General features: G+C 39.6%; 1 protein-coding gene across 4 annotated transcripts in view; it reads right to left on the bottom strand.

Moving 5' to 3' along the window:
- Positions 1 to 22,915, bottom strand: part of dnajc13 (DnaJ heat shock protein family (Hsp40) member C13) — a 31,449-nt gene extending 8,534 nt beyond the window's left edge. The window contains exons 1-29 of one of the 4 annotated variants that reach the window (XM_082547039.1): positions 22,728 to 22,915; positions 19,902 to 19,982; positions 12,255 to 12,330; positions 11,774 to 11,923; positions 11,331 to 11,372; positions 10,473 to 10,673; positions 10,152 to 10,358; positions 9,878 to 9,973; positions 9,640 to 9,731; positions 8,445 to 8,611; positions 7,668 to 7,747; positions 7,400 to 7,569; positions 7,270 to 7,302; positions 6,472 to 6,571; positions 5,965 to 6,072; positions 5,657 to 5,812; positions 5,478 to 5,534; positions 5,263 to 5,384; positions 5,002 to 5,077; positions 4,730 to 4,825; positions 4,495 to 4,635; positions 3,511 to 3,528; positions 2,495 to 2,577; positions 1,979 to 2,132; positions 1,661 to 1,764; positions 1,405 to 1,564; positions 1,261 to 1,323; positions 1,069 to 1,170; positions 208 to 312 (exon numbers count right to left, since the gene is read on the bottom strand). In XM_082547039.1, coding sequence (XP_082403165.1) covers positions 208 to 312; positions 1,069 to 1,170; positions 1,261 to 1,323; positions 1,405 to 1,564; positions 1,661 to 1,764; positions 1,979 to 2,132; positions 2,495 to 2,577; positions 3,511 to 3,528; positions 4,495 to 4,635; positions 4,730 to 4,825; positions 5,002 to 5,077; positions 5,263 to 5,384; positions 5,478 to 5,534; positions 5,657 to 5,812; positions 5,965 to 6,072; positions 6,472 to 6,571; positions 7,270 to 7,302; positions 7,400 to 7,569; positions 7,668 to 7,747; positions 8,445 to 8,611; positions 9,640 to 9,731; positions 9,878 to 9,973; positions 10,152 to 10,358; positions 10,473 to 10,673; positions 11,331 to 11,372; positions 11,774 to 11,923; positions 12,255 to 12,330; positions 19,902 to 19,969 — 3,027 coding nt within the window. In that variant the 5' untranslated portion in view covers positions 19,970 to 19,982; positions 22,728 to 22,915. The remainder of the gene's footprint in view (positions 1 to 207; positions 313 to 1,068; positions 1,171 to 1,260; positions 1,324 to 1,404; positions 1,565 to 1,660; positions 1,765 to 1,978; positions 2,133 to 2,494; positions 2,578 to 3,510; positions 3,529 to 4,494; positions 4,636 to 4,729; positions 4,826 to 5,001; positions 5,078 to 5,262; positions 5,385 to 5,477; positions 5,535 to 5,656; positions 5,813 to 5,964; positions 6,073 to 6,471; positions 6,572 to 7,269; positions 7,303 to 7,399; positions 7,570 to 7,667; positions 7,748 to 8,444; positions 8,612 to 9,639; positions 9,732 to 9,877; positions 9,974 to 10,151; positions 10,359 to 10,472; positions 10,674 to 11,330; positions 11,373 to 11,773; positions 11,924 to 12,254; positions 12,331 to 19,901; positions 19,983 to 22,727) is intronic. The other 3 variants (XM_082547040.1, XM_082547041.1, XM_082547042.1) reach the window with 3 other exon arrangements.
- Between the last annotated feature and the right edge of the window lie 3,424 nt (positions 22,916 to 26,339).

The following is a 26,339-nucleotide window of genomic DNA, read 5'->3' as shown; positions in this document are numbered from 1 at the left end:
TGCAGTAACTGAGGTAATGCACTAATGTTATATTCAATTAAATTTATTTAATAATTGTACTTTGTTTTATTGATTTAACACAAATGATAAAAACTGATGGGATGTTTTTCAGTTCACTGAGTACTGTGGCATTTTCTTCTCTGTATAAAATGACTTTACAAATAAAATTGAAGTAAAATTCTAATGTTATATTTTTTAATTACAAACCTCCTCAAAGCTGAAAGGTCCTCTTCTCTCCTTGTCTGCATTACCAAAGTACCACTCCTTCTCGCTTTCCCTCTTCATATCTGGTGCTGCCTCCAACACGTTGCTCTGTGGAAATTGAAGACATCCTTTGAAACTGCGCAAACATTAGTTACGCAAGAGTCAATGCCATTTTAATTCATCTGAAAACATCTGGCTGTGCGGTTGAGCTCATCAAACAAATTAGAAAAATGCTACAGCCCTTTTTTAACAAGTGCTGACCTCTGGGGCTGAAGAAGCTGACGTTAAAGTGCTAAAATGCCATTCTCTCTGTAGGCGACTTGTAGATGGTTCAAAAAATGGAGTCAATCCCAATTGTCGTTTTTACAAAGCCTTTTCACAGCCTGCTACAAAAATATTTGTCCTCTATGGATACTCTCCTCCTTCATAACAACTCTAAGGGAATAATGGAGTTAGGGGCACTACTGCTTTCATTGACTGGTGTCACAAAGCCTTCTGGAGACAATCCCTCTGTGCTAGGCTTAACTTCTGCTAACTCAAGTCTGTGAACTAAACCTCGACCCTGTGCACTTGCTTTTTTGACCATTTCATTGAAACTATAAGAAATAAGGTAGCTTCTTATGTGGCACAGCCAGTCTGTTACTGAGCACGTATAATCATGTATGTGCATGAGCGCATCACACCCATACATTTAGACAAGCAGCTTGATAATCATGCTCGACAGTGGTAACTCGTCCAACTTCTTTTTTAAATATGGTTATTTCTGGAACAAAAAAAAGACTACTGTCGCATCTAAAGTCAGAATCTAAAAACAAAACGAAGTACAAACAGAAACCAATTAGCCTCTTTCTTTTTTCTTTTTACCTGTAGCGGCACGGTAGCTCTGCTGGTGTGCAGATGTGCCAAAGTGAGCAGGTCCACCAAAATACGAACTCCATTTGAGTCCATGACATCCTTCACGTTTTTCTATAGAAGAAAGGGGAATTAATGCACAGAAAAAACAAAACGATGGGTTAAATTAGCATGCAACGCAAAGAGACTAATTGTATAGCTTACCTTGTGGAGAATGAGCTTGTAGAGGAAGAGTATGAGTCTGTCTCTTTCCAGTCTGTCTGTACACTTTAATGACAAACGTGTGTTAGATTTCAGGAGTAATTAAACAAAACAAAAGCAGAGTGAAATGAGTTTGCCAGCATTTACCCGGTCCAGCATCCCCACGATGTATTTTGTGTCAGTGAAGGGGCCAATCTCTTCATAGCACTTGCCGTAGACTATTGCGAGTGCCTGCAGGCACAGGCACTTCATTGTAACTTTGGGTGTAAGCAAAAAGCGGTGGTAGAGTTCGTTGAAGAACTCGTATCTGAAAACACAACGAAGGGGAAGCATGACTCCTCTTTATAGATTTGGGAGGGAATAATGACATGGGCGTAGCTCGCTTGGAGGTTAAAAATCTTACGATCTCTTGATAGCACTCGATTCTTCGTTTTCGTCCTCCTCAAGCAGCAGTCGCAAGTAATAATCCCCAATCTTTATCTCATCTGAAAGGCACTCATATTTCACCTGTAACAAAAAGATGACACATAGGAGCACGGATTTGAATAATGACATGTTTATCTGCATACCACTGGAATAAGACTGGATTACAATTTTCTGGTTTTACCTTACAATCTACAGTTTTCTTTTGATTTAAATATTATACAAGTTTACTATAAAATGATTTTCTAAAGTAAATGACAGCCCAGAGACTGAACCGTACTAGTAATTGAGCACAAACCTCAAACTCCTGATGGTTCCAGGAGATAACTGTGGCACTGCCCAGCTCGCGGTCCACGCCAAAGGAACGCATCTCCCCCTCCAGGGCATCGCGAAGTTCCTCCCTTGTTTTAAAGTTCCAGATGAGGTTGGATCGCGCATGGTCAAGCTGGAATCTTAATGAAAAAACAGGACCGAGACGCTTGATCATGTCCTTTTAAAAATGTAAGTGGATCATACCAACAAGCCAAGCTTTATGATGCCTACATACATCCTAACAACGTTTTAACGTTTCCATATATAAACTTACTTGCTCATCACTTCAAAGATGACAGCTGGCCACTAATAAGCATTCTAAGCTCTGGTTGTGTAACCGATATTTCACTCAACTAGTGGTTATTTCTCCACATTACTGCTTGTTACTTCCTGTGTGGGTGCCCCTTTATTGTGCAGTATTGGCACAATAAAGTACAGCAAAAGAAGGTCCCATACTCACATCTGATTGCAATTTTGGGTTACCATAGTTAGAAATTTCTACCTGTAGTAGAAGAGCTCCCAGTTTGCTTCAATCTTTATCCTCTGCCTCCTCTTTCTCAGGATGACAGGTTTTTGGTTTGGATTCTGAAATTAAATCACAAAGGGACATCTTTGTAAGGTATTCCACATTATTCACAGACTTCAGTGTTTGCTCTGTCACATCACGGCACACAGAGTGGTAAAGACAGCGACAACATGAGCAACATTTTAGACAGAAAAGAATAATAAAGTGAAATTCAATGAATGGATAATAACATGTTGGGGTGGTTTTTTTAGAATGGAGGAAGTCAGATATTAGAAAAATTAAACACAAATATTAAAAACAAAACAAAACAATGAACCGTACAAACACAGAATAAAACAAACACAAAAAACCAAGGTGGGATCCCAAAGTTGGGTGTGTTCAGGAGAACCAGGTCTGTGGCATGTTTACGCTCTACATACCTATGTGAAGCTAATTTATGGTTTCAAAATTATGAACACAGTTCTCATGCATTTGATGAGTGCCTTTTCACAGCACTACCGCCAACTCCGAGTTTCAGAATGCAAAACATTGTAGTTTAGGTGCTAGAAAGGATAACAACAATTTTTCTGAAATTTCATCAAGGATATTAAAAAACACTGCTGCATGGGATATTTGTAAAGGTCTTATTGTTTAAGGCTGTGTGTGGTCATTATTTATTGATAACTAAATATGCAGGTAAGCATATATATAGCTACAAGCATACTTATAGCTGCAAAGATCCAGTTCAGCCTGTGCTCCACCCTGAACATGCCCTCTGTTGTCAAAAGGAGAAGAAAAGACATGACGTGCTCTTTCATCACACTTTTTTCCTGGGTTCTATTTTAAGACTCCTGGAAATCCCTTTTGGATGTCAAGATGCGACTGCCCGACTAAATAACACGAAACCAAACAAAAACACGCCTGATGGGTCTCGTGAAGATGAAAAATGGTTTAATCGAGAGAAAGAACATGGAGAGAATGGAAAAAGGATCCCATTGGTCAGTCCTACTTACCAGGTTATTTCTGTCCTGCTGCAAATTTTGACAGCAGAGAAACCACACAAGACAAGGGGAGGGAGGAGTGGAGACACACAGAGAGATTATTGTTCCTCAGATCAAACAGATGAATTGCAGCTAAAGGGTCACAAGATCACGATGCTATTAATATACAAAGTGAGAGTCATAAAATTTACAACTAAATCTGTGATTTAATAGATGACTTTACACAAGATTTCTGTAGTACTGCATGACTAATTTTGTAATTATACTCATTTGAAAAACAGTAACAAATCCAAAAATAAAAAGGTGGCCGTGATTCACAGAGAAAGCAAACCAATCACTGTACTTCTCTGTTCAGTAAATCTGGGGTGATTATCATGCAGCCAGAGAAACAGAAAGAGAAGAAACGTAACTTCATTTTATTTTTAAGGGAGTCTTGATTTAGGGTGCACAAGGAGCAGGCAATACCTGATATAGCTTGGTGGCTGTCACCACCAATCTTGACCCACCCAAATATTTTTTGGGTGTACAAAAACAAAACAAAACACCTATTTGTGTTCAGACTGAAACACCACGCATCCAAACAGAGGTTTTCCTTAAGAGTAAGCGGTAACCCTTCGCATTCTGCACCTCGCCATACAAAGAGTTAAGCAAAATTTTCTCCATACCTAAATAAAAGATTTATGGCAAACACATATGAAAGGAGCACAAGCAGTGTATAGAGCATATAACTGAGGCACATATTTTTCAAAGAAAGGTCAAATGTGATTGCAGCAAAGCTCTAACTGCCATACATGCAAAATACCAGCAGCAAGTGGAAAGTCTGCCATTGAGTTTGTCTTTGGATTCTGCAGCACTATTCAGCATCAGCACGAGAATAGAAAAAGATGAAAGTTAAAGCAACCTGAGCAGAACACACTTGCAGCAGCAGCTCTTTTGATAGCTCAGAGGTTAAACAGCCATGAAGTCTTTTTACAAATTAAAAGATATCATTCTCACCTCCTTCTGGGCTATGCCCATTTTATCTCTCCAGTGCATCAGCACGAGATCAGCTTTCTCCTTGGCAAACTTCTCCACTTCTTTGGCTGCTTTTCCTGCTATCCGCTGCCATTCAGGCACCTTGTTTCGATTCAGCTGGTCCTGTGGGAAACAAAGATATAAAAACAATTACAGATGGCAAACATTTTATTTTTTACTGACTCCATTACATTAAGGTGCATGTCTGTCCACATACCGTAGCGATTTTCAAGTTGTCACGGACGTGCATTCTGTCCACATCTTTCTCTGGGACAGGGTCAGGACTGTCCAGGTATGCCAACAGGCCTGTTGGCTACAAGCATAGAGATGAACAAGCCGAAATGAAATAAATGAAGACTTTAAACAAGCTACCTCAGCTGCCAGCAAAAAGTACAGGCTATTACCATCATCACACTAAAAGCTTCTGGCATGAGTATTGGAACGGCATCAATTTTTTTTTTTTCTTCTAAGAGTCTGAAATCGGCTTACCAGTATCCTCTTGAGAAGGTTTATTGCTACAGGGTTCTCTGCTGTCCACAGTCCCACCAAGTGACGACTGAGTTGCCTGAGAAACATCATTTATTGGCAGATATTTATCACCAGTAACAAGTAAAATTCTGTCCTATGATGCTTATCTGCATAGATTTTTACTGAAATACAAATACAGTAGAGGAAAAACCTGCAGCAGCAAAAAGATAAGAAAAAAACGACATTACTATGTGTCAGTGTTCATGTTTACTGAGATCAGACCTGTTGGTAAGCATCCGCTGGTCTGCACTAATGGTGAACAGAGATGTGTGCAGATGTCTCGGCAGCGCCCCTTCACTCAAGGCCAGCTCCTGCATCTTGGTGGCTATTTCCTTGTCTCCCTCCTGAATGTAAATAAAGCTTAGTTGGTTATTATCATAAATCCTGAGGCGCAACACATCCAGACGTCACTGTATAGCACCTACAAAAAGACTTACCTCAATAATAGCTTTCATCACCAGACCTGCTCCCTTCACTATAGCCATAGAAGGATGCTAAAGAAACGAACATCACCATTCAATATATTTTACATTTTTGTCTTAATCAGACTAATTGTTGACAGTATTCCTAATTTACTTTCCTCTCCATTTAGTTTCTTGCTTGTCAAGTTACCCACCTGGAATAGCTTGAAAAGTGTTCGCCCATTAGAGGCGACCATCTCAAGCAGCATGTCAAACTGCTGCCCCTCAGTGGTTTCACTGTAGGGGGCGCAGAGTGCAAAGGTTAAAAAGTCCAACAAAGAGCTGATGACCAAAGCTCCTGTTCCATGGTCCTGGAAAATATGAGAAAAAGAGAAATAACATTAGAAACATAGTATATATGATGTGATTTTTTAAATACAAAAAAGTTATGAATGTCCTTGTATGCCTGAGCTTCAGAAAAAAGGAGAGAAAAACAGCTTGCTGACAATAAAAAGACATGTACCACATTAGTAATGAATTTTTCAAGAAGGTTTTCAAGGAACTTCTTGGAGGATAGCAGCGAGGCCTTGTTCAGCTGCTCCTGCCTCAGGTCATAATCATCATGCATCGGCTGGAGAAAAAGATCAAAGAAAAAAAAATCTCAGTCAAACTGCAAACTCCATGTCCCTGTACAGTCATAGCAAAAAGAAAGTGCACCCTCTATCAACTCTAATTTTTTTATGTAACAGGACACAGTGGGGGGAAAAAAATCATCTGGTCTTTACAAAATTTTAAATTATTTAAATGTTGTGGAGGAATATTTGCTCACTCTTCTTTATAGCATTGTTTCAATTCAATGAGCTTTACGGGCATTTGTGTACGCACAGCTCTCTTAAAGGCCCGCAGCAACATTTCAATCACGCTAAGGTCTGGACTTGTCCAAAACCTTGTCCTTAGACTTGAAAGACGAGTGCTTTCTTTTTACCATGGGTTTAAATATGTTTGACATCTCCATACTTAGGTGACTTACACACATAAGAGCACAGAGCATGTCTATAGCAGCATGTGTCACGCCATTGTTGTTCCTTTTTAAAGCTTTTACCGTCTTTACTCCCAACTTTTCCCTGAACCTAAAACACACAGACAAATTAGCAGATTTAAAAACACAACTAAACATTCAACGTAAAGTTAACAGGAACAGAAACAGTATTATTTTTGTGTTTTGTTTTTTTTTTACATACATTATAAAAACAGGTCTGGGGTTGGATACACAAAGAATTCATTGCTTCAGAGGTGGCTTGTTGTTTCTCGTGCTTTTCAGCCATCTTTCAGGAAAGAGTTTATTGTTTATTTAGCACAGTGTGTGTATTGTGAATCTGGCAGGGAAACACCAAGCTACGCTAGCAATGAATCTCTCAGGATAACCAATTCTGGCTCATTTGCTTCACAGGGAACAAGGAATAAACAGTAAATACAGTTCCTCTCATACATCTCAGTGACCCCGGAAGACTGCAAGGCTCCTGGCAATACAGAAATGTAAAGATCAGAATGACCGAAGCCGATAAAGGGAGAGAGATGAAGGCGCAAAAATGAGAGGAGGACATGGGGATGGTGGAAGGTCAAGACAAATCGAGGCAGACAGCTCGACCGAACAAAGTGAAGCAACACAACCTCCCTTTAGAAGTGCTCATCGTACAGCCTGAGATGAAAGCAGAACAAAGATAAAAGAAGAAGGCTGATAGACAGCTAGGACAGACTGTGGAAAAAGATCAAGAAGGATATGAAATACAGAGAAAGGGCAGACTGAGATGTATGGATTCATATTTACGTTGCATCTGTGAGTCCAGACCCTTGACCAGACCTTGGAATGACAGAGCATGCCTGTTACCAGCAGCTCAAATGTATACTTTCAGCAAGTAAAAGGAGATGGGCAAAAGTACATATGTGGACAATCTTACTTTGGCAGCTGGGTGAAAGCTTGAAAGCCAGCCTTAGATGCCACCAAGCGTCGTATGGCCTGAAAATGACTTTCCAGTTCAGTATTAAGAGCCGGCAGCTCTGTATCCTGGCTTAAAAGAGCCAGGATGGCATTGTTGATGAGCTTCTCTTTGTTCTCAGAGAAAAGACCCTGGAGAGAATGAAAAAGGAGACATACAAAGAAATTACTGTGACTCCTGTTTAGGCAAATGCATAGAGATTAATCATACAGAAAATAAATCCACTCACATCTTGGGTTACTGCATGCAGCACTCCACTGTAGGATATGTTGGCATTGAATCTGAATACTGCATCTGCAAAATTTCCATCTAAGCAAAGGGAAAAGGGAGGAAGCAATGTTAAAGAAATTAATAGGATGTGCTGTCTGACCAAACAAAAGTGTGTCTGTCTATCTCAGCAGCAACGCTGGAAGGCTGGCGATCATAGAGAGGCGGGTGAAAACAAGAGTAACCAGAACACTTTTTCTCACAATCGCTCCATGGAGATGTTAACAGTGTCATCCTCGGTTGTACAAATAACAGTGATCAGAAAAACCAAAGAAATAAAACGGACTCAATCACAGTGGGACGCCAGTGTGAATACAGGGATGCAGGTTCAAGTTAGAGATAATGTGTGACACACGCAAAACCAAATATCTCATTTTGGAAAGGCGTGGGGGACGGGAGGGGCATGTGATAAGCAGTTTGGTCAGGGAACGTTTTAAAGGTCTGTGTGGCTGTACTTAAGACACCGCGTGGTGCCGGTTTTTAACGTCATGTATAATAATTCTGTTAAAATTAGTGAGACAAGGAATTAGTGAAAAAAAACATTAAGGGGAAAAAATGTAATGTCAATTACATTTTTCATAAAAATCAAAGGTTGAGGAAAATATCATCAGTGCCACCGAAGAAGCACCACTTACACTACTGTGTAAAATATTAACATTTAAATATGACTGTAGAGCAGATCAAAAACAAGATCCATGAATTTGTATCAGATTTTATGAGACAAAGGGGTCTGACTCACTGGGAGGTGCTGCCAGGAACCTGAGATGCAAACTCTCCACTTCTTCATCCACAGGCATGCTCAGTAGCCCCCATCTCTGTCCTCGCTGGGTGGGAGCCATCTTGACACACACATCTCTGTTGCCTGATGCTCTGACTCCATCAAGTAAGCTGGCTAACAGGGAGTCCCTACAAGCGCACGTACAGACAGACTCAGCAAAATGCACTAATGATCAGAGGGAGTGGCACCGGAAAAATAAATTAACTTAGAGATCACGGATAGAAAACACGGATCACACATAACATCATGGCCACCTGCTTAATATTGTGTTGGGCCAACTTTTGCTGCCAAAACAGTCCTGAAATGTCGAGGCATGGACTCCATCAGACCCCTGAAAGTGTGCTGTGGTATCTAGCACTAATATATTAGCAACAGATCCTTTAAGGTGGAGCCTCCATGGATCGGACTCGCTTGTCCAGCACATCCCACAGATGTGCGATTGGACTGAGATCGGGGGAATTTGGAGGCCAAGTCAACACCTCAAACTCCTCGCTGTCCTCCTATTCTGCCACCTTTCTATCGGAACAATTTGAGCTACAGAAGGTCATCTGTTGGATCAGACCACACCGGCCAACCTTCACTGCTGGGGAAGACCCCAGAAGAGCTGCAGTTTTGGAGATGCTCTGACCCAGCCATCTAGCCATCACAATGTTGCCCTCGGCAAATTCACAAATCCTTAGTGTTGCCAATTTTCTGGCTTCTAACACATCAGCTTTGAAGAAAAAGAAAAACATTCACTTGCTTCCTAATATATCCCACACACTAGAACAGGGGTGGGCAACTCCAGGCCTTGAGGGCCGGTGTCCCTGCAGGTTTTAGATGTGTCCTTGGACCAACACAGCTGATTTAAATGGCTAAATTAGCTCCTCAACAAGTCCTGCAGTTCTCCAGAGGCCTGATAACGAACTAATCATGTGATTCAGGTGTGTTGACCCAGGGTGAGATCTAAAACCTGCAGGGACACCGGCCCTCGAGGCCTGGAATTGCCCACCCCTGCACTAGAAGGTGCTTTGATTAAGAGATAATTAATGTTATTCACTTCTTCACTTCACCTGTAAGTGGTCATAATGTTATGCCTGATCGATGTGCCATTACGGTTAAAGAGAAAAAAATTCTAACTGAAATTTAGCGTGACAAAAAACACTGTCGAACGTACCTTTCTGTGGAGGAGAACTTCCTGATCTGACCTCGGATAAATTCTACAGTAAACACCTGAGGATTTTCCACATCACAGATGAGAGCAAATATCTGAGGGGAGATGAGACAGAGCGAGAATGCCCAAAAGAGAGTGGGAGGGGATAGTTTAGAATAATAATATATAATGAAGCAAAAAAAACAACAACATTTACCTCTCATTACAGCTGCACACAATATGCTTTTGAGTTAAGGCTCACCTCTCCAAAGGGTTTGATGGTGACTATGTTGTACGAAGCGGGGTCTCTCTCCACTAGACACGTCTCTGTCAGGGCCAGGATGCGCTTAACGGGTTCCTGGAAGAGACAAAAAGCACAAACATCTTAACATGAATGATACTCTCAAAAAATCAGCACATTTTTCAAATAATCCACTACATAATCAGATCAGAAACCTAGTCAATTTTTGGATAGAATGTTCACAACCACCACCCTACAACAATGAGAAGAGCAAAATAAACTAGAGCGTTCTCACCGGATGTCGAGGGGTGATCTTCTGCACCACAAACTCTGCTAGGGAAGTTATGCTCTCGTCTGAGCTGTATTTCCCCAACCTGTCTGTCATAAAACCCTCAAAAGTTAGAGCCTCCTTCCTCAATCGAAGAGTGATGCCAATAAAGTTCCCGGCATGCTCTATGGCACTGCGAATGATTTCATCTCGATGCTCTGAGGCAAACAGATGCTGAAAGAAAGGAAAAGGAAGGTGAAGAGAAACTTGCTCATATGTTTTTAAAGAAATAATGAATTTTTAAAAAGCTCCTTAATATACAAAAACACAAACTTTATGAACACATACCAGTCTGCTGAAGCCACCGTAAAGGATGCAAAATCCTCCCTGGTAATCGGAGACCTCGACAAAGCCCTCTACATTTCGGTAATCATAGGAACACACCACTCGGTTAGTGTGGGGGTCGATCTGGTCGATGCCGCCTGGTGTCACCTCTAAACTCACAGGCTTCCTTGTGTCACTCCAGTGGTGCTTGTAGCAATTGTAGCGCTGCCAAGAATGTGGCACATGTGTTGTAAGACATTGAATATAATGACCCAGCAATGGTACACCTACGCTATATGGACAAACCTGGGCCACAACTCTTAATCTTTGAATTGTGGGTGTTTTGATTCCCATTGCTACTGCTGCATAAAATCAAGCAGCTAATTTACTCATGCATTCTGCCTTTACAAACAATTGTGAAACAATAGGTTGTTTCAAAGAGCTCACTGAATTTGAACACGGTACAATTACAGGATGCCACCGTTGCAAAGTCATTTTGTGAAATTTCTTCCTTCTTAGATATTTCATTATCAGCTGTAAGTGGTATTATTGCAAACTAGCGGCATTTAAGAACCACAACAACTCAAAGTGGCAGACCACACAAGGTTACAAATTAGGGTCACTGAGTGCTGAGGTACACGATGTGTGCAAGTCGCCAACGCTCTGTTGGCAAACTGCAGAGTTCCAAACCTCATCTGACATTAACATCAGCACATAAATTGTGCACCAGGAGCTTCATGCCATGTGTTTCAGTGGCTGAGAAGCTCCTGTAGGTTTGACGTGTGGGTGGCCCAGTACTTCTGTACATATAAATGTATATTCAAACTTTCATTTTGATCTTTATTCTCTTTTTTTTTTTTAAGCACAAAAATAAATACTTACCCTTCCAGTTATCTTCCCCTCAGAAAACTCTGTTCTGAATCGCTGTGAAAAAAGAATAATAAGGAAGTCAACAGTGTGCAACCTTACACAGCTAACTGTTGAATCATTAATGACTAATAATTGTAAAACACAACTTCAACGATGGAAAAATACAACTCCTTCCATAGGAAATACTTGTTGCTGCTTAGTTCAGCATAATGACTTTAATTCTTTACAAGAACAACAGTTCCAATGATTCATATCTTTGCACAACACTGACAGCACATCAAACGTTGTGACTTCCAAGTGTTGCATTTCTTAAAAAAAAAAAAGTGCATTGCACATTAAGTGACCTTGTTAAGACACTACAGCTACAATAGGCTACATCAAAACACCTCAGTCAGGATGTAAAGTCTATTCAGTCAATGGTGGTACTATAGTACTAGCCATGTGTTTATCCTCACCAGCGCTTCTGTGAGCAGCTCTGTCCGGTGCTCTGTTGAAAACTTGAGCGTTTCCGACTTCTTGCCGCTGCCTTTACGGAATGTGAGGCTGAACTCTGTGCCCTGACCTTTTCCTACCGGGCCAATACCGCAGATGTCTCCATAAGTCCACTACAGACATAGACAGTGAAAATACAGGATTAAACACATGTTAAAGCATCAAAAGACCAGTTCAAACATTTAAAAAGTTTCCAAGTGCTTCCAAATGTACAAGAAGCATAAAGATAAATGTCTTATAAGATGCAATGATGCAGCAGTACAGCAGGATCAAATTTTGTGCACCGATAAACACAGAAAAATATATTCAGAGCTGTGATACTAAACCGTTTAGAAAATGTGGGCCACAAAGTGCCAAGAGCAGCACATCCCACAAGCATCTGTGAGGCACTGGAGGTAGAAGAAGAGGTTCATACATCATGAAGGCGTTCTCATTCATACTGACCTGATTTGTTACTTCTAGCGTGGTTGGGTTGTAAGTGGTAATGCCATGTGTCCCCACTGAGAAGACTCGCTTGTACCTGGAACACAGAGATGGAATGAGTCAGAAACATAGCCTACCCATCACCAACCACACATCGAAGCAACACCTACACCAACCCAGGCAGTCACATAATATTCGCTGAGAGTGTGGGGAACAGGGCGAAAGTGTGGTGGTTTTTTATTATTATGCGAGATCCTGATAATCTTGACAGCCTTGAAAAGAACCACATTAACTTATCTTAAAATTCCCACTCCGTTACATGTGAGAGGGTAAGAATAATGTGAAATGAAAAGCTCTATTTTTGGCCCTCTGTAAGCCAATGACGACTCAACCAAAGTAACTTTATAAAGACTGGGTTACCTAACGGCATCAACCATATTCAGGTTGGTTAGGTCAGTTCCCCTTTTCCCCAAATAGGAATACAGGATACAGCAGCATGATTTCCCATACCATTTGGGTTGCACTTCATTCCACTCCTTCAGGGAACGGAAGTTATAGTCATAACATTGTTTTCAGGTGTTTTGTGAGTCACAGGAAAACCTTAACTCCTAACAGTATCAAGCTTCACTGGCCCTATACGACAGTGAACGTGAACAATGTGTAGTTTCCAAACATTTACACACTGCCTTCAGTGGGTTTTGATTTTTGTCTGTGTGAGTCATCAAGGTTCCATACAAAACAGTGAGGCAAATTTTGGTTATTCATTGAATTTTAGGGCAGGTTTGCGCATAGGCAATACACAGAATGCATTTAAATTTTAAGGGAAAATCCAGATAAATCTCTTTAAATCTGTGATGCGGGGATTGGGCTCGATATAGGGCATGTCACGTCTAAGTGCACGTCCTCCGAAATCGCTTTTGTTCTAAGAATATTATCTGACATATTACAACAAAAGGTTACAACCTTTTGTATCTCAGCAATTCTGTGATGACTCATTGTTAAATAGTGATGAAAACACAAATTCAAGAGGAGTTATGAGTGGTGCTTTCTAACATAACAGGAAGGAAGTGCTGAATTATGATTTCTCAGTATTCTAGTATGTTACGCTGACAGTGTGCACATGTCAAATGTGGCAGATCAATATGTGCTTGGTTGGAGTTTTTTGGCAACAGCAACATTTTCAGCTGTTTTTGCCCAATTCATACATTTTCATTTTTAAATTAAGTTATTTATGCTGTGTTTATTAAGAGAAAGAGTGCAAACACAGTGTGTTTACATATAAATTGTACCTGGTATCGATGTGCTTTCCATAAGTCTTGAGCTACCCTTATTCCTGCATATTTTGCTTTTAACACAGGAAATGGGTGAAGAGACTAATTTAAACCTGCACACATACATGGAAATACACAACATAAGAAAAAAAAACAAAAAAACAGAGTTTGTACAATTCTAATGACCTTTAAAGTCCATATTTGGAACAAGCACCTTGATTCTTCAACCCAGCTTGAACGTTAAAAGTTTTCTTTTAATAGTTCTCTGTGTTTCTTGAAGGACATTCAAAGTTCTTCTTTGGATGTTGGCTGCCCTTGTTCCATTTTCATCACTGTGTTTTACCGGTGAGAAATTGTGACTGTAGCGTCACCTCCGGGCCTCTCGTGACGGCCGTCTGTGTGCAGCAACATGGCGATGGGCATGCCCACGTTCTTGGAGCGTCCGGCAACCACGACATTCTTCCCAAAAGTAGGAATACCTGTGCGTTTAATAATTTCCCAAACACTGTGTTTTACCCATGGCTGCACATACTCACTGTCTTACTGCTCCTCTGACCTCCTATGTACATATATGCAAGGATTTGAGTCAAAAACTTCAAATTTGTATTCATCACTTCACAAGATTTGTTGTCACTGATTTTAAGTCCAGCTCTTGTGTAATCTGGAATATATTAGCCTTTACTCATCATTTTTGTACCTTACAAACGGCTTCTTGACAGGTACCTGAGAGCATTTCTGCATCTTTGATTAGGCTTCACTAAATATATAATGGCTCAACGGTCTTTGCTCATTTTTTTTCAGTTTCATCAAATTTTTACAGGAAAATTACAAAAAGTCTGGTTTCTTTGAACCAAAATGTAAAGACAAGAGTGGTAGCTCAAGATATTTGCACAGTACACAGTACAGTGTGCAGACTGAACATGCTGACTTAGTTCCTTTCCTTTTTGTACATCCTCATTAGGTCCCGTTAACATGAGCTAGTCCAATGAGAAAGCCGAGTAAGAGGAAGTTAATATTAGTGGCTACTTTTACATAATCCATTTGCAATTCTGTATGAATGAAATGACTAACACAAGTTGACAGGCAGTTGCTTTAGGCAATGCCATTAGGCTCAGGCTCATCCCTCAGGCTGTCCCACCCCTTCTCCTTTATATACCAATGTCATGTCCTTCTTGGGAAGCTTCACCCTTAGAAAACTATATAAATTGCTTCATCTCTCTTGACACCACTGCCTCTTTTGCATCATTATGTTATTTTAAGGAATGAAGTCTAAAACCATGAGTCTGCCCTGATCTCAGGGTTCTGGCTCTCTACATGTCTTGACCTTGGTGCCAAATGGCTTGAATTGGATGTCAGCACAAACTTCGTTAATTATTAATTCTCTGTGGGCTGATAGACTAAAAAAAAAACAACAAAAAAAAACAAACAATCTTGGTACAAAGGCAATATCCAGTCTTCTCTATCTGGTATACACGAGGAAAAAAAAAAAAAAAAGCCAAATTTATGCCTAATTTTCTGATTTAACAATTAATTCATGTCTTTAAATTGAACCTGTGTTGAATAGTAGAATGTAGCTGCTAATAAATAAACTTAAACTTAAAGAACTTTATTGTCATTGTAGTTATACAACGAAATTTGTTTGGTAGCTCACAGAGGCCAGCAGCATTAAAACGAGAAACGGCATAGTAAACCAAGTAAATGTCAATGCCATTATCTTAAATGAAACAATAAAGACTTAACAAGAACTGACTTTCAGGATGAAGCACACAATAACAGGAAGAAATGAATACACAATGTAAGATGAAGTACAACTCAGATCAATTTAGGAGAGCAGATTATTAGAATGATTATTATGCAGTACTATGCAGAGATTATGAGAATGATTATTCCTATTATATTAAACAACCTTTAAAGCACTTTTGCAAGAATCCTTTAAAAACATTTTAAACATATGCTGTTGAATTTCAGATTTACATTCATACAAAGGTATGAAAATCAACTGGCCAAGACCTGGAACAATCATGTGTTTAGCCATCCATCATGGTAATAGAAGCAAAAACAGGTACAGTTTACACCACAGATATAATCACCATTCTCCTCTCTCCATTACTAAGGTTTCATAATCTTCCCATTAGGCAACTTCCTGTACCGTATGTGACTGAACACTTCTCAACCGTCTCTCCTTAAAACGTGCTCCATTTCTCACGAAGACATCTGAGCTTAAGAGTTGTTAGTAGGGCAACACAAAATAATCTTTCGTACAAGACTCAACATAAACACTGGATAACAGAGATGCAGAAAGCAGTGAATAGAGTGCGCTCCAAAACTATAATACTATGAAGGGAGGCAATGACAAGACCCCAAGTATAAACACAGAATTTTAACGGTGAAAAAGATGCATAGCTGTACTAGCAATAAGAAAATGACTGCTTTAAACTGAATAACAAAAAACAGAGATTGTGGCACTGTATTAACACACACCAAAATGATAACACTGTCAAAACGGTGCTCACACAGCTCCTGGATGACATTTAAAATTTTAATTCCTGTGGAAGCCGTAAGGGTGAGCCTAGTTTTTCAAAAGACTGAATAGAGGTGCTACACTTGCAAATATAAAGCAAGCTATAAAAGAAAATCAATTTGTGTAAAAAGTCAGGGAAACATCTTAATCTAATACTCTCTAAAACTAGTCACAAGATTTGACTAAATCATGTTCACAAGCATATTTCAGTGGAAAACTCTACAGCAACAGTGAGTGAACTCAAGACTACGAGATTTTCATCACTGTTAGTAAATCTGAAACTGAATCTGAAATGTGTAAAAAAGGAAGCGGGCAAAAATACAGAAACAAAACCTTTTCTTTTTTTTTTAATTTTTCCCACCACCATCCCTGCAGAAAAGACCACAAATATTGTCTCTGGCCCAATCCCTGTGTCCACACTGGAAAGCGAATGCCTGATTTATAGTACTGTGTTGAATCCCTTAAGTAATGAGCGACATTTATGCTAGTGTGCTGGTGTGTTTGTATCGCTCTGCCATCACAAGCGAAACTGAGCCATTCACACTGAACTTTGAGAAACTCTTGAACAGTTACTTTTACTGAAATGGAGGAAGGAGAGACTCTGAACAACCGGCCCTGCGTATATGGACTGTTAGAGCTATTATGAGGAAAACCTCCATCTGTCTACACTGGCAGAATACAAAGTATTCCATTTGAGGAAGTCGAGGAAGTTGAGGAAGACAGATACAGTAATAGCTTAATACATTTTGTTTCACTGCGAAATCATCTTTGTGCTAATCAATAAACTGTGTTTACTACCAAACAGACCAATCACAGTGGAGGTCTGCATCACTGGGATGTACAGTTACATTTCTGGGAAGGTACACATCAGGTACAGCATATGGTACACAGCTAAGCCATAGCCTACGCTGTAGATTTACTGCAGTTCTATAAATAAAACATAAGGGCTGTCCTACTGTAATTGGTAAAGTGCATGAAGGCTCTCTTACAGACAATTTGAGCCATTTATTTATACTTTCCTTAAGTCTCTATTTCTGCAAGCTTTGCCTATAGGAAGTCAGTTTGTAGCACAGTGCTGTTAAAAAAGGGGTTGATGGAGATGATTTAGTAAAGTGTAAGAAAAAAAAAAGTTAAACAAAAAATAGAAAACCAACCAAAAGTTATAAGAAATAATTAAAGTTCTGAGAAAAGGGTTTCATTTGAAAATGGATAAATGCAACAACTCACATATCTTCTTTATTAAATCTTTTTTTAATTTTATTTTTTTCCTTAACTGTGATGTTTTGGCAAAAACAAACTGATTAACTGACAATTTGTCCTTTTATTCCTTCTGTAAGGCAACTGGCAATGTCACATGACATGTCACAAAGTCTGTCTCTATCACACATTAGAGTGTGACTCTGAGGCACTCCTGTGGCAACCTGAAACAGCTTCCTCTTACTGCGGGTATTGCAATTGCATAATTAAATAAAACCAAGAACATCATTCCTTGGCATGCTTCGTGGTGTGGCAAAAAAGTGCTTAATTGGTTGGTTAAAACCAAATGGTATAAGATATTTCTCACTACCCACTAAAGACAAAAGCCACCCACAATAAAGCTGGTATAAAGCAAGATGAAAACCTGCACCCTAATGAGAATCTTTCTCTCTGCTGATCTATCAAAGCCCTGTGTGGCAGATCCTCTAAACTGCGTTTGACTTGCACCAGAGAGACTGCTCAACTCAATCTCAGGTTGTCTACGTTTTCTGTCTGAGGCACAGAAATGGGTTACACAAGCACCAGCTCAAGTTTCATTTTCATTTCTCTGTGATCACCCACTCGCATAATTCTCTGCCGCCCTACTCTTAACTTTCTGTCACTTTCTCTCACTCTCCTCAGTGAGTCAGTAAAGTGACCTTCAAATGTTGATGGCAACAATTTATGTTTACAAAGGCCATTACATGTGATTCACATACTTTTCCTGCTCAGAAAACCATTCCCGTATGGATGGGAAGAGACTATAAGGATAGAAATTCCTGTTCACTAAAGCATTGACCTAATGACCTGCATTTAACTTGGGTCAGGAGGGTCATGACGTGAGCCTTGCAAGTCCGATAAACCACTAAAAGGACCTTAAATTGGATCCTCGTGTTGCTCAGGCATAAGAAGGGTGAAATCAGGAAAAAAAATACTTAAGAACATGTAAACAGATTTTTTAAACCAACAATGCTTATGGCTCACTGGTATGCTTTAGTTGCAGCTTGACAAAATTATATGAAATCTAAAACATCTTTTATTTTTATTTTTTGTTTTAAAGCCATTTGGCTACTATATGTTGCATTTACTGTCAAATTGCAGTAGTACAAATACATTTCATTCATGTTGCATGAAATGCCCTGCCTAACTTCACAGTTACTCCATTTCAAAATAATCCCAAACATGATCATATTTATTTTTTACCACAACTTCAAAATTGTTTCATAAGAAAAGTAAACATCTTATTTTATTAAATTTCTATGATTTCATAGCTGCGATGAAAAGTACCAAATAATCATAACAGGCCAGTCACAAATAATTTTCTGGTCAATGTTTTCTTTTTTTTTTAAAAAGCCTCTTCTAACAGATTCTTCTATTAGAAGAAGAGCTGCTGACCTCTGGTCTAGGATTGAGTTTAAATCATATCTGGGAAAATGAGCTCTGGCTTTCTTGTGATGGCAGTGTAGAGCACTAGCAAACATATTCGTCCCAAGTCTCCCATAGATGTTCAGCTAACATGGGATGAATGAAAAGGCCATTACATACGATTCAAATTTTCCCTGCTCAGAAAACCATTCCCAAAAAGATGTGAAGAGACTATGAGGATAGAAATGCTCAATCATAGGATATTCACTTATGCTTCCCACACCAACAAGATTCCTCAGAGCATAAAAGAGCCACTGGATGTGTTCACTGTAGGGGTCATCGTACATCAACGCGCGTTTCTGCCGGACACTTCAAGAAGCATTAGTGGATGAACCTCTGACGATGGCTAATGCTTTGCAGCCCTGCTTAAGTTTCCCAGGTCAATAGCAGGCCTTAATGGGACAAAGGCATTTAGAAAGCAAGTATTGGTAATGTGATCCCACCTCCTGACTGCTCAAACTAGGACTTGTCCTTTCTATTAGCTTTGAGGGCTTCCAAGTACAGGGCAGCTACTAGTTTTACACATTTGCCGGTTTAAGGGTTCAATTTGCACACTGACACAACTTAAATGCTGTATAATGTCCCATAAATCGGTGTATGATGGACTTTGGGGGCTAATCAGATACATGTTCACAGATAAGTACGTTGGCTTCATTGTATTGTATTACATCATAACCGTTTTTAATCTCCTTTTAAAAATGCATTAACATACAGTGGCTCAGTTAGTTCCTAAAGGCATAGTTAGGATAAAAATCAGTTGGGTATCTTAACTTTTCTACACACATAAAACACATTAGCTTATAATTTTTATAAGGTAGGCAGTAAACATGAAAGAAGGCATGTTTCCCCAGTCCAATAGGCTCTTGACATAACAAAAATGTTTGATGTCTTGTCCCAGCCAAGATATAATACAGTGTTTACTGTTGTTTAATCTCCTGATAGGCACTCATTACCACCTACAATGTTTGACAGAAAAAGAACACTAGCTCTATCATTTAGTAAAGCAGCTTTTCATGCATGACCCCCTATATTTTCCCAAGATAAAGAAGCCAAAAATAAAGAAAGATCTAAGTGATAATTTGGGGACATTTCCGCTTTAGATCCACTGTTTTGTGAAATTATACGCATAACATCTGAAACAAAATATACCGAAGACACTGAAATACTATTTGTGAGTCTAAAAAAAGAAAAACAAAACAAAAGTTGCATTCTTACTTTCCCCTCCAGGAGTGTTTGGTAGTATAGAAACAGGCCAGGTCTCTGTTTTCTTTGACGACATTCATCTTTTCACAGGACCTAAAACACAGAAGGAAAGTTACCATGACAGGAATTTTTTAAAAAGCAAGTTTTTCACCTTCAACAAATACAAAGGTCAAGGAAAAACATGTTTTAAAGATGTTCGTTTAGGCATTTCTTTAGGGTAAGTATTATATTTCCAGTTGTCATATCAGCTGTTACCAAAATCCTTAACCCAGACTTTTGTAATTCACAACCATACCATGTTTACATAACACACATTCCAGTATACCGTGACACACATGTCACACAGTCTCTGAACATATTTTGACTGAGATTTCCACCAGATACCGAACTAATACAGTGCAAACAGTGATTATCCATTAACAGGGAAGAGTCTTCTGCAGCTGGGAGTCCATGACTGAGTCATTCTTCACTGTTATAAGCTACAGCAGGGACAACCCTGTCTCTTCATGCTCTACCTCTATCCTTTATAGTTGCATTCTTGCAGACTCGCTTTGAAAAGTGACACCCCCAAGGAACCAACTGGGATATTACAGCTTGCTCAGCATAAACAAAGGGGAAGCAAATGTCTCCATTCCATGCTGATAACCATAGGTGCAAAAACAATACAGCAGTTCACGAACTGAGAATGTGTCAATAAAGTCTGGCATGAAGCCAGCATGGATAATTGAGGCTACGTAAATATACAGAAGTTAGATGGTGTCTTAGGGTTTGGCCAGGCTCCCAATTTGAATTTACAATGGGAAGGAAAAATAAATCACTGTAATTTTACTTCCAGACTAGGACAGGTGCACAAGGATTAACAGGTTTGCTTTTCCAGCTGACAATAAAAACAAAACAGAACATTACTTTAAGTAGCGGACAGTTAACGATAAACCAGTCACCAGAACACAGTAGAGAAAAGGTGGGAAAAACTGCCTCTGCTATCCTTAGTGCAGTAAATTGTAAGCGACTGCAATGTGACAAGGGGAACCTGTGTCAGCATTCTGCCAGGATCCTGGAAAAAAAAATCTGACTCCAGTTTTCCTTCCTCTCCAGATCGGAGTGCAAATAAAGCAGGGAGCAGCAAAATTATTCATCTATGCATTTATCACAGTTTCTTGTTTTTTACCGAGGACCAGACACAATATTAGGCAAATTTTAAGTATGGCAACACAGGATGAGGATCTTCCAAAGTTTTAAAGGTTTGACATCGCTGTTTCAGGAAGAATAAAGAAATAATTTATTTCCCTCCGAATATACCGTCATGTAACTGTATAATCTCATACAGGCAGATGTTAGCATGAGGGACTGCATAGACTGTGCTTTGCTGCAGCACAGAGCAGAGCAGTTTTATTACATTACTGGGAAGAGTGTGCTGCTACGACTGTGGAAAAGAAAAAAACAAGGTAGATTCCAGTGCTGGGTCATGTGATTTACCCCTCCCTGTACCCATCTGTCCCTTTTTGCCCTTATCAACAGCAAATTATTCCTGGTCTATCCTCAAACACATTTTAACAAAACAGAAAAAAGAAATATGAGATAGGCGAACCCAGCACACTGCAAGCAAAGCACATAATCAACATGACAACTTGATCCAAACAGATTTTCACAACTTTTCCTTTAACAAATACAGTTTTTAATAATCAAAGGTCTTGTTATGTGGATGTCTGTGACAATTTCCGCAATCCCACAGAGGATACTGGGGTGTCCTTTTTACCAAATATCTTTATCTAATACCATGTTACTCACAAGGAACTACCCAACTAGACTGCAGCCACAGGTTGTATCCATCACAACAATTTGATCAGGTAACTCTCAGTACTCTACATACTATAAAAATACTATTTAGTTTACAAGGCTAGGTCACCTGTTTCCTTTGGAAAGCAGATGGCTGAAAACTTTAGCATCAGAGTGGGTGCAAGGGTCAAAATATCATGTGCTATGACATCACTATATGGCTCTAACAGGTTTTTTAAATACCTTTAGTTTAAATTCTCTTCTCTGCAATGATATTAGTGAAGCTCATGTAAATTAAAAGGCGCAATGCTCGAGTAGGGAAACACATGAAGGATGCAGACCTTCAGAACCATATAAAATCTTATATCTAGGCCAGGCCAGGCCAAACACATAATATGAGCTTGATAATCTTATTTTCACCTGTTTTGGGTTTTTTGTGCCCTGCAGATATATTGCAACACACACCGACATTAGCCAACTATATGAAACAATCTCTAAACCGAGACGGGAACTTAGTTTGCATTATCTTCTGTGGATCTGCAAGGATTTTATGCAAATATCTTCTCGAAAACTATCATTTCTTCTCTCTTTTTTAAAAAACAGCTAACTAGAAATATAAAACTAACAGTTACACGAAATAGGCTGAAATGGCAAACAGCAATTCTTAAATTGTGTGCAGGTTGTGCGCTGGCTGCTGATCTGTCAAGTAAATCCATGACAAACAGCATTAACGTTACCAAGCAGTTAGCCAGACTGGTTCATTTCAGCAGGCCTACGCGGTTCACTGTCAGGCTAAGCACGGCGGCATAGTTTTGCGACGTCGACACTTGCTGTTCCGCTTAACTACAGTGACCAGCCGATATACTTTGTTATCAGCGTCTGTTTGACAAATGCAGAAAAAGGGGCTGTGGCAGGCCAGTGCTTGGGTTAGCCACCAGCTAACGGCTAACTAGCACATCACTCAGGTTTTACGGACGAACTAGCTAGTCGCATTAGCGACAGGGTTCAATCAAGCAAACATTGGAGAAGCAGACAGTGGCAGGCGCTAACGGCCGCGTTTACCTGTAAAATCGCTAACGGGTGTTATTCGTAGCCGTCCCTCAGCCCCCCACCCTCCTCTGACTGTGCCCGGTGCGTCTCAGTTTTCCCAGTGTGATGCTGAAGGTGCTCAGTTACGCCGTATTCCCCCCAACTGGACTCAGGACGCTGCCATATTCCTCATACCAAAAGTGTGCTACTGCGCAAGCGTGAGGCCTGCCTGTCATGCGGCTGTCAGCTGATTGGTTTGTCAGGAACCAACATTGTGAAGATACCTGATACCAGATCGGTTATTACGTCGAATCATTCTATTTTTCAATTGGTACATACCTTCGAAACTGACCTCGGAACAGTTCAGCGATGCCATATACTGCGGAAGGGGTTTATTACTGGAAATCTCTAGTTTCTTTTAGAGAAGAAATGACCGAATATGCGACCACAGACATAATACTTACATTTCCCTTTTCACCAAATAGTCGAGCACATACAGATTACACACGTAAAGAAGTGAAGGTACTATTAAAAAATTCAAGTAAAGAGGTATAAATAAGAATAAGTAGTTTGCAAAATTATGCACGATCAGGGAATGAAAACGGAGTACAGCTCCTCTACTTGCAAGTAGCCTGTTGTATAATTATTACTCCAAATAACCTTCATGACTAAAAGTGTCTGCTTATTTTTCATCAAAGTTATGTATGACGAAAATATAGGGATAGTCGAAGGGATGCTTGGTAAACTGGACAGCAGATTAAACCTCGCTGATTCCTTTATATTTTACTATTTACCTCTTAATCTTACAAAAAAAATTTGCAGAAAGAGAGGGGAAATAGCTGGAAAGAACATATTTCTGAACAGTAGCCTGTTCAATAAAACGCAACTCCTGGGATAAATACAACTATTCTGCCCCCTAGGGACACTTTCCCATCAATGCAGCAATTCCTTTTGCTCAGGCATAGTATTCATACAGCCAGTTTCCCGCACATGGGTTAAGCCTGTTCCTAAAGTAGAAGAAACATTAAATGAGGATCTCCACTTAAAAACACTAGACAGAGAAGTTCCAGAGCATAATAAAGGACACAGATATGTCAGGCACACTCAAACAACTTTAAATAAACACGTAGAAAACAGTATTTTTCATCCTTCCCCAGTAATCCTAACATGAATCTACACACTGCTTACTGCACTGTGTTATTTTTACATCATTTTATGTATTTTATTGCTCATTATATTTCATTACTTTTTTTGCATTCATATTCATTTTTTTCTCTTTCCATTCACTTTCCATGCATTTGGTCTTGAAATGACTCACATTCGTATAATATTACATTTCTTTTTGACACATTGTTCATATTTCAGCTGCCCATCAAAGTAAACTACCTGAATACAATGTTAAACTGTGAACAGCCTACAAAGAAACAACTGAGATGTATAACAGGACCATCATAAAGGCCTCTAAGAAAAAGTAACAATTTGTTACTCTTTAAAAAGTTACTCTCGCGTGTAACTTTACTGTTTTTCAACCCCTGTCTGAATTTTTAAGTAACTCACCGTGACTGCAGGTAAAGAGGAAACATCTTTGCCTTGTTACTGACTGTTACTGACAGATGTTGCAAACTAAACTTGAGCAGAGCAGCAGTCACGTTATAAGCCATCTGATTAGGTGACTAACCATGCGCTGCCCGTTAGTCTAATTTAATTAGAGCTAGAGAGACATGAGGGGGAGAAAAAAAAACATTTCCGTCTTTTTCCATGGAGTCAAATGGAGGGTGAAGTTCTTGAGGATGAGAAGACAGTGCCAATCAGTGAAGCTTTTATTTGGCTCAGATGATGTCCACTGCATTTGACTGATGGAGAAACAGACCAGACGATCAACAGAATCTGAAAGACTACAAAAAGACTAACTGTCTAGTAAATGAGAAATTAAAAGCATTGCAATCTGTTGCTGAAAATATTAAAATTTGATATTTAGAACTTTATGGTCTTTACAAAATGTATAGCTGAGAGTTTGGCTTTGTTGTTACAACCCTCTGGGTTAGACTGGACAGGGTTCCTGTGTTTGTGGTTTGTGCTCCTGTCATACTTTTTTTTCTAGCCAGATGGTGCCACCTACTGCTGTATACTGTGCAATGAATGAGCTCAGGCAGGTACTTGCTGCATAATAAATACTTTGGTAGTGAGACTTGATATTATGTGTGATTTGGATATAAAGGCAGGAGGCCAAACTGGAGGTGACAGAATTGAAGATGTTAAGATTTTCACTGGGCAAAATGAGTACATCACAGGGACAGCTCAGGCTGAGTGCTTTGGAGACAAAGTTAGAGAAGAAAGGCTCAGATGGTTAGGGCATGTGCAGAGGAGGGGTTGTGGATATACTAGGGAAAGGGTGTTGAAGATGGAGCTGCCGGGAAGTCCACATAGAGGATTAATGGATGTGTGCTAGGAATAAGTGGAGATGGAGGCAGGTAATGTGGTGTGGTGATCCCTAAAGGAAAAAAAACCAGAAGAAGACAATTTAGGCTTTTTGCAATCACAAGACAAGAGACGGAAAAATAAAGTTGAGACGAAATGAGAGGAAAAAACAAATTGCATGTAATGATCGAAATGATTAATTAGTATTTCAAACTCTTACTTGCTTTCCTGGCTAATTTTCTATTAGTAAAACATTTTCAGGAGTAATGTGATTCTGTTCCTATTTTTCCCGCATAAGGCTTCACTATTGCAACATTTCTATGACATACATCTGTCTGTTCCCACAGTCCCACACATTTTATCCTCTGTTTTCTGGGAATCACCCTATATTTTCTCACAGCTGCAAATCAGTGATGAGACACAACAAGTAGCAAGATGGTGAGAATCTCTACTCAGAGAATCTCAATGAGAGAGAAGATTTGAAAGATGAAGGGGAAGAGTTGTCAGAACATAAATCCATTCTCTCCCCTTTATAGCACAGTGCAGCCAATAGACAGCAAGGCAGGGAGAGAGTGAAGGGGAATGACACAGGGAATGGCCTGGATCAGATTCAGACCCCTGCAATGAGGACTCTAAGCACACCGGTGCTCAATCAGGTGTGCTACAGTAGCGCTGTCAATTCAGTCTTATAATGAGTTTATGACTGACCATCAGTCACATTCAGTGCAAACCCATCTGCAACTAGAAAGGGTAGAAATGTGGATGCCAAAAAAATGGTGAAACTGAATAGTCATATGATCGCCAATAGTCATCCATTTAGAAAATCATCCTGATCGGGAGATGTTCGATAGCTAAATACTGCTCTAGATTCAGTAGCACCAAAAATAAGAGCTGCATTATGTGTATGTGTGTCCAAGACAGACATTAAGACACAGTATACATGCGTTAATTGAATGTAGACTGGGTATATATGTATATGGAACACACACCAAAACTCTGCTTCTCATGTGTTTATAGGCTTTCACAAATGGGCTAGTTCTTTAGTGGGGCTGAAATTTTGACTGGGATGAATCTTGTCAAAACACTGAACTGCGAAGCAGACAACTGAATGACTTGATTACCGACTACTTTTGAGGCAGTTAAAGGCAGATAGCGTGTTCTATGTTGAGATCGAATTAACGTAGAACAACAACAAGACTAAACAACTACCCTTAAATTAAAACCAGT

The sequence above is a fragment of the Aulonocara stuartgranti genome (genome assembly GCF_965226115.1).
Source record: "Aulonocara stuartgranti genome assembly, chromosome: 9".
NCBI classification, from domain to species: Eukaryota; Metazoa; Chordata; class Actinopteri; order Cichliformes; family Cichlidae; genus Aulonocara; species Aulonocara stuartgranti.
Note: the sequence above shows the minus strand (reverse complement) of the source record. Positions and strands in the feature narration are given on the sequence as shown.